The following is a 7,657-nucleotide window of genomic DNA, read 5'->3' on the forward strand; positions in this document are numbered from 1 at the left end:
TAATTATTGGGAAATGCATGGAAAAGACATTGAATGATAAAGCGGGGAGATTGATGTCTCTGTATTGACTGACATGCATGGCATTCCCTTTTGAAAAAGCAATGGAAGTCAATGTAAACTTATATGTAATCCAATGTAATATAAAGAAGATTATGATGATAAAAAAAAAGTTAAAAAAAAATGTCTAAGGCATAAAGCAGATAATACAGTATTAATTCACTTTTTTGTTTTCTTTTTTTAATTTTTTTTTTTTGAGGGGAGGGAGGTTTTTGCTATAGGGCACTTGCGCTCGCCAGACAGACAGAGAAAGACAGAGAGGAAGAAAACGAGAAATCGCCCCAGGGGAGTTGGCCACGCTGCAATCCATTCTCCTCCATTCTCCTCTCGGGATCTTGGGCACGCACGCACATGTGCCCTGAGTTAGTTTAAGCCACCGGTACTGGGACTCAAACCACTGTCAACTACATGGGAATCCAGCAACATAGCCATTACACCAACTGCTGGTCCCTGTTTGTTGTTTTCTTAATTGCCAGAGGGTGCATGCACTTTCCAGAGAGAGGAACATGCCCCAGTTGGGTGCAATCACATTGCGCTTCCTTATCCTCCACTTCTCCAACCTATCATGTATGTGCATGGGTTTGGGCATGCACATACATGAATCTGGCATGTGTTTGAAGCCACTGCAGCCAGAATTTGAACCCCACCACCGGCCATGTGGCATCCAGCTCCCTTAATCACTAGGCTATGGGGCCAGCCCCAGGAAAAAAATATTTAAATTGAAAACAATGTATATCACACTAAGTTCTATTTTTTTTTTTTTTGGAGAGATTTTCACTGTAGGGCGCGTGCGCTCGCCAGACAGACAGAGAGAGACATAGAGACAGAAAGCGAGAAATCACCCCCCAGGGGGGATGGTCACGCCGCAATCCCTTCTCCTCCATTCTCCTCTCGGGATCTTGGGCACGCACACACACGCGCCCGGCGTGAGTTTTAAGCCACCGGGTTCGGGACACGAACCGCGGTCGACTACGTGGGAGTCCAGCGACATAGCCATTACGCTAACTGCTGGTTCCCCCACTAAGTTCTATTATTGACAGATAATTTCTGTTCATGTTTAGATAATATATTCCAGAATTCATATTCAGTTACAAATATGTGTTTTTTAACTATGTTTTTAAACAAAAGGAAAGCACACACACACTATACGAATTTACAAAGTACAGAGGAACATACAGTAAGATGCCACCTATTCCCGATTAGCAGTTCCATTCCATGGGCAATGAGCATCAAGTTTCTTTACTTTCTTTCCGGAAAGGTTTTATGCAAATACACACATACATATATGTCTTTTTTTAATGGAATGGGAACATTCTCTATCCTGTTTTCCTTGTTTCTTAGAGAACTTGCCACACTGCATACCTATGCTTTGTATGATAGAGAGCGCATGCACCCACATGACATTGAGAGAAGAGTGAGTGAGAGAGGACCTTTGACAGGGCCTTGTCACACCTCAGTCCCCTCTTCTCAGCTCCATAGCTCCTCAGAATCTCGGGTGCCCACGTGCACACTCCAGTGTGTTGTCAGGGTGATCAGTGATCTGAACTCACATGGCTTCCAGACTGCAGTCCATTACTCTCCACACTCTGCCACCTGGCTGGGCCTCAACCTCATCCTTTCCAAAACTCTGTGATCTATTCCAGTGCAGAGACGCCATAACTCGTTAACTAGGCTGCTCACTGATGGGTATTTAGATCATTGCTATTCTTGCTTCACAAACGATGTACAGTGACCAATCTCAGAGGCATTTCTGGGTACGTGTACACCTGTAGTTAATAAGGTAAACTGGAGATTAAACTGCATTTTTAATTCTAGAAGATGTGGAAGACTGCTTTCTTAAGATGACCTCAGCAATTTCTCTCCCATCTCACATGCTTTTTGTATAACGTGCCACTGGCATTCCTCCCCCCCGAGAAGTTAATTCTGCACCTCCTTCCTCCGAGTCTGTGCAGCGGATTATGAGTGCTATAATCAGTGGACTTAAGTGATGTGATGCGCAACTCCGAGGAGGGGCGGGAAAAGAACATACCCTCCACCTGGCTCGGCGGTGCTCACTTTTGGAGACTGGCTACCATGTTGTAAGCCCAGGACACACGAAGAGACCACAGTAGATGTCCTAGTCAACCACACTATCCAGGGTCCAGCCAAGAGCCAAGAGCTAGCTACAACCACAAGATGTGTGGTTTCTCTTCTTGTGAAGCATCACCCATCAGTGAAGAGAATAGTTAACAACTGAGGCTTCATGAGACCCTAGGCCCAGTGTTTAGATATTTCAGATGAAACCTAGACTGCGTATGGCAAGCTATTTCTCCTGCCCAGTCTACGCTCCTAACCCAGACATGCAGTGAGAAATGATAAGCAATTATTGTTGTGTTGTATACCTGTGTTTTTTATTAATACAGCATGTGTATCTTCTCATTTTAAACATACAATGGTACTTGATCATTTTTTGGGGGGGAGAGGTTTTTGCTACAGGGCGCATGCGTTCACCAGAGAGACAGAGAGAGACCGACAGGAAGCGAGAAATAATGCCCCCAGGGAGGATGGCCACACTGCAATCCCTTCTCCTCCATTCTCCTCTTGGGATCTTGGGCACACACTCGGCGTGAGTTTAAGCCACCAGGTCCAGGATTCAAACCACGGTCAACTACATGGGAGTCCAGCAACATAGCCATTACACCAACTGCTGGTCCCGGTACTTGATCATTTAAAATTATTGTGCAATTGGAATACCAGAAGGAGAAGAAAGAGAGAATTGGGCAGAGAAAATATCTACAGTAAAAATGGTTGACAATTTTCCAAAATTAGGAACAGATACCAAACCACAAATGCAAGAACTTCAAAGAATACTGAGAAGGATAAATACCAAAAACATATCATACTCAAAATGCAGAAACCAAAGCCAGGAGAAAATCTTTACAGATCAAAGGAAAATTAAAAATCTTACTTATAAAGGGACAGGGATAAGAATTACAAAAAAGATTTTCTCCTTAGCAATTATGTAAACAAAAAGAGAGTGAAGTGAAATATTTAAAGTGTTGAAAGAAAAAAAAAGTCAACCTAAAATTCTACTTCCAGTGAAATTCTCTGCTAAGAAGGATGAGAAATAGACTCTCTGACAAACGAAAACGGAGGGAATGTTCCACTACCAGGCCTGCCTTAGCAGAAACGGCGAAGTTCTTCAGGGGAGACTAGTACAGGTCCAAAACGGGGATATACATAAAGACCGGAGGAACGATGGAGAATGAAGTATAAAGATAAAACAAAATTTTGTATTTTTTTATTATTATTTAATTTGCCAGAGGGCACATGCACTTGCTGGGGAGACAGAGAAGGAAAGTCGGAAAGAAGCCCCCATGGGGGACAATCATGCCTCGCTCCCTTCTCCTCCACCTCTCATTCCTCTCGGGATTTGGGGCACGTGCACAGATGCACCTGGTGTCTCTCAAGCAGCCAGTTCCGACCTGAAGTGCACGGCCAGCCATGAGGGACCGGCTGCCTTAACTGCCAGGCCACCAGCTAGCCCAGTATGTCTTTTCTTTATTGATGTAAAAGAGAACTGCTTAAACTAATCATGGCAACAGCAAAGAGCTGCGTGATTACTGCACAGGGGTGAGTGAAATGAACGGCTCCACGGTCACCGGGAACGGGTGGAGGGAGCGGGGAGTACTGTTACAAGCACCTGGCACTACTCAGAAAGCAGCACTGCGCACCGGGGGTGGGCCTGGACTCGCCGTGAACTTGTGTTCAAGACTGCAGGCAACTGCTAAGTTTGGGGGAAAGGCAGCATAACTGGTATGTAGAGACAGTGAAAGGTCCATGGTTGCCGTGCCGACCTGAGTAAATGACTTAATGAGTCAAATAAATGAGAGTTCATATTCCTCCGTGCAGACTTCCAAATCGTTTAAGTATACTGTCTGCCCCCAGGAGGTGAAGCAAAATTTCCACTCCTTACACGTGGGCTGGACACAGTATCTTCCTTCCAAAGATACCATATGGGAAGGTGGAAAAAGAAAGTAACTTTATGGTAGACAACTGTGACAAGCACTCCCTCGGTTAGGTGACTGAGATCAGCGTCAACAGTAGTCAATCACAGGATTACAACAGCACGTCACTGTGGTGTGATGTGATGAGAATGACACTTTCCTTCTGTGTCTTCCTCCGAGCTCATAATGCTAGCCTAATCATGAGAAAAAACAGCAGGTCGGAATCAAGGGATATTCTACAAAATACCTAGCCACTTCTCAAAGCTGTTAGGGTCATCCAAAACAAGGAGTCTGGGAAAGTGTCAGAGCCAACAGGATCCAAAGGGGACATGAAATGAAATGGAATGAGTTATCCTAGATGCACTCCTGGAACAGGGGAGCTATTAGGTAAAAGCTGAGGGAGTGTGACTAAAACATGGACGTTAGTTACTAGCGGTGTGGGCTGTGGGCTCGTCACCTGTACCTGTGCTATGCTACCGTGAGATGCACACGTGGGGACACTGGGCACAGGGCTATGAACTAGGTTGTTTTCCCCAATGTAAAACTGTTGTTAAAAAAAAAATGGTTTTTACTTTAAAAAGTGACAATGTAAAAAACAAAAATAGATTTACTGCAGAAAAAAGCTGTAATTAGTAAATTACAACTATTAAGCAACTGACATTAAGTTCCATGTATCTTTTCCCCAGCTGATAAATTGTTACATAGAATCATGTAAGCAGTATTTATAAAACCCACCAAGATTCTATTTTTTCCCAAAAAAGTATGCTTGTGTGCTGTTTCATTTCTCTAACAAAGTAGAGAGAAATCTGCCCCTCAGCATCCCAGTGCGGGCAGGACTGGGGCCCGGCTGTTTCCAGTAAGCTGACTCAAACGAACTGTGAGACCTATGGCGGGCCACCATGGGCTCCCAGGAAACTTAACTGAAAGGGTTAGGCACTGAGCCACCTGTCCACAAAAGCTGGCTCTGAGCTGCAAACTCGTACATTGCGGTTGGACAAAATGAAGTCAGCCTCTCCAGTCAGGGCCGGGGTGGGGAAGCCGAGAGCGGAGCCCTTTGGGCAGAGGGTGGGCAGGGAACAGCTGCGTCCCGGCCTGCACCTCACCTGCTACCTCTCCGCCTTGTTTTCCTGAAACGTCCCTCCATCCACTAACTGCGGCATCGGGGGTATTTACTGAGCTCTCCGTGCGTCCCGGGGGCTGTTCTCGGCACTCGTGTGTACTTCCTTAGTCATTCCGACCGCACAGACAGCCCTGGCTGCATTCAAAGGCCAGCTGGGTGACCTTGATGGGGCCGCTGGCTTCTCTGGCCCAGCCACAGTGGAGTGTGCAGGAGTGCTGCTGTGCAGTGGCTAGGGCCACCTGGGGCCAGGGTTCAGTTCCCACGTTGGATCTGAAGCCATGCAGTCAAGCCTCTGGACTATCTCTAGTTTCTGGAAGAGCAGCCAACAAGAAACAGGCTCTGGGCTACAGAGGACAGACACGTGCCGAGGGAGGGAACGGGAGAGAGATGAGATGAGAGCCGGAGGCGAGATGAAACTGCCACGTGCAGATAGTGCATCCGAGCTCCAGACGACAGATCAGAACTCTAGGACAAAGGTCAGGCCCCAGGTCAGAGATTTGAGAAGACCTTCAGAAAGCTGAGGGTGAAAGTAAAGAAAACACATCTCAAAAAGGGGGAGAAAAAAAAAAGAAAAGAAAGAAAAAGGAGCCCAAAAAGGGAGTGTGAGGTGTGAGGGGGTTGGGGAGAAAAGTGTCAGAGGAGGAAAGACAGACATTGCGGAGACAAAGAGGACCACGTGCATGTTCCCGTCACAGAGAGCCGTGCCCGCTGCCCTCCCGGTGCCAGCCTTGAAGGCCAAGCCAAGCTGAGCCCCTGGGGCGCCCGTGGTCTCTTCCAACCACAGTATCCGTCCAAGCTTCGAGACTGACTCAAGTCACCCCACTCCCAGGATGTGTCCCCTGAATCTCCTTGGGCAGGTAATCCTGTTTCCTAAGACCGCCACAGCCTCCCTGAGGACGGGAGGCCCTTCCCTCCCTAGACCCCAGAGGGCTGCAGGTCTCCCGTACAGTCAGGGCGCGGCTTTCGGTCCTTCCATGTCTCTCCCTTCACAGGAGCACCTCCCGCGAAGGAAGTGCCTCACACCCCACTCTCCCCGCTGAGCTGACGTTCAGAGCTGACTCAGTCCCTGGCGACGGAGCGAGTTCACGGTGACTTGAGAGTACGAGGGCATGGGGGCACACTCCTCAGCAGCCCCTCGATACACCCAGGGTTCTGGAAAAGACTTCCAAGGCTCTGGACTCTCCAGTACCCATTTTTTTTTTTTTTTTTTAGATAGAAAAGTACCTGGAAAGGTATGGAAACATGCCCACGTCTCTGAGCCCAGAAAGCAATTAATGAAACAGACAAAGTTCACTTACTGTCACCCGAGGGGGCGGCAAGTCCACAGCCATCCTTCCTTCTTAGTCTTCTGGCCAAGGGAGTGCAGGGTGCTGACAAGGCAGGTCTGGAGAGCAAAAGGGCACCATGAGGGCCTCTGGTGTCAAGGGACAGTTTAGAGAAAGGGTGTCACCACCCCTCACAATGTCCACCAGGTCCCGACCAAACGTCCCCCAAACAATGCGACCAAGCGAGGACCGTGCTTACCAAGCCCATGCCAGCCTCCGCCCCTCTGGTATGACCCACACTCACTCTGTAACGTGCTGCTGTGACATCGCCCGCGGCCCGTTAGCTGTCCCCAAGCACTCACCCCTTAGACACCTAGGGTCCTGAGACAGCCTCAGCTACAGCCCTGGCAGCCACAGTGCGTGCATTTGCGGGGTTGCCACGGTCGCACAGGGAGCTGGTCCTGGGCCCGCCTGCCTGCCTGGCCTTCCCTCCCTGTAGGAGCCAGAGTAAAGAGCATTGCCCACACCTCGCTTCCACTCTCTGCTTCCTGTGGTCCCGGGGCCCATCTTAAGTGGCCCTTGGTAAAGTGCATGTTCCCCCCAGATCAGAGTATGATGCAACCTGCGGTGTCCGGATCTGCAGGCCAACGCGCCTCGCAGAGGTGTGATCAGACATTGCCTGCCCCACAAGACGCAGGCCAGACACTGCTCCACTGTCCCTCCTAAACAGAGAGGACCCCCCACGACCATGGAGTGATTCATCGACTCCCGCACTGAAAGCGAAAACGGAACCGGGTATGCTCTCCTGAGGGTTTGCATGGACACTGGAGGCTCAGGGTCTGCTGAAAGCAGAGCCCTTTGACACCATCCTAGGGCAGGGTAATGTACACGGGCCATCCTGCCAGGGCTGGACGCTGCCCAGGGATGCCACCTCTTAGGCACCCACAGTCCTGCCCTCCCCAAACGTCCCAGCTGGGAGGAGGGGCAACCCCATTGGCCTGGAGGGCAGTGAGGGCCTGTGTGTCCAGGGAGGGCCTGGAGGGAGCTAAGATGATACTGGGCAGCAGATGCCAGAACTGACTGCCTGGGTCGGACCCGCGCTCCGGTTCAGGCGTGACCCCCGACACATGGCGCGACTCCTGCCTGAGCTGCGCAACCTGCAGCTGGCACTCCTCGCCCGCGAGCCGTCCACTGCCGCGGTCACCGCCTGCGCGCCGCTTCCCGAGCGC

General features: G+C 49.6%; 1 protein-coding gene across 3 annotated transcripts in view; it reads right to left on the minus strand.

The window, feature by feature from the left end:
- LOC102501932 (zinc finger protein 879) overlaps positions 1 to 7,657 on the minus strand; it is a 38,705-nt gene that overhangs the window by 9,095 nt on the left and 21,953 nt on the right. The window contains exons 1-2 of one of the 3 annotated variants that reach the window (XM_006147462.3): positions 6,791 to 7,613; positions 6,462 to 6,547 (exon numbers count right to left, since the gene is read on the minus strand). The exons of 1 other annotated variant lie outside the window; for it this stretch is intronic. In XM_006147462.3, coding sequence (XP_006147524.1) covers positions 6,462 to 6,494 — 33 coding nt within the window. In that variant the 5' untranslated portion in view covers positions 6,495 to 6,547; positions 6,791 to 7,613. Of the gene's footprint in view, positions 1 to 6,461; positions 7,614 to 7,657 lie in introns of those variants that run through there. One more of the 3 variants, XM_006147461.3, reaches the window with a different exon arrangement.

Source organism: Tupaia chinensis, unplaced genomic scaffold, assembly GCF_000334495.1.
Source record: "Tupaia chinensis unplaced genomic scaffold, TupChi_1.0 Scaffold000214_1, whole genome shotgun sequence".
Taxonomy (NCBI): Eukaryota; Metazoa; Chordata; class Mammalia; order Scandentia; family Tupaiidae; genus Tupaia; species Tupaia belangeri.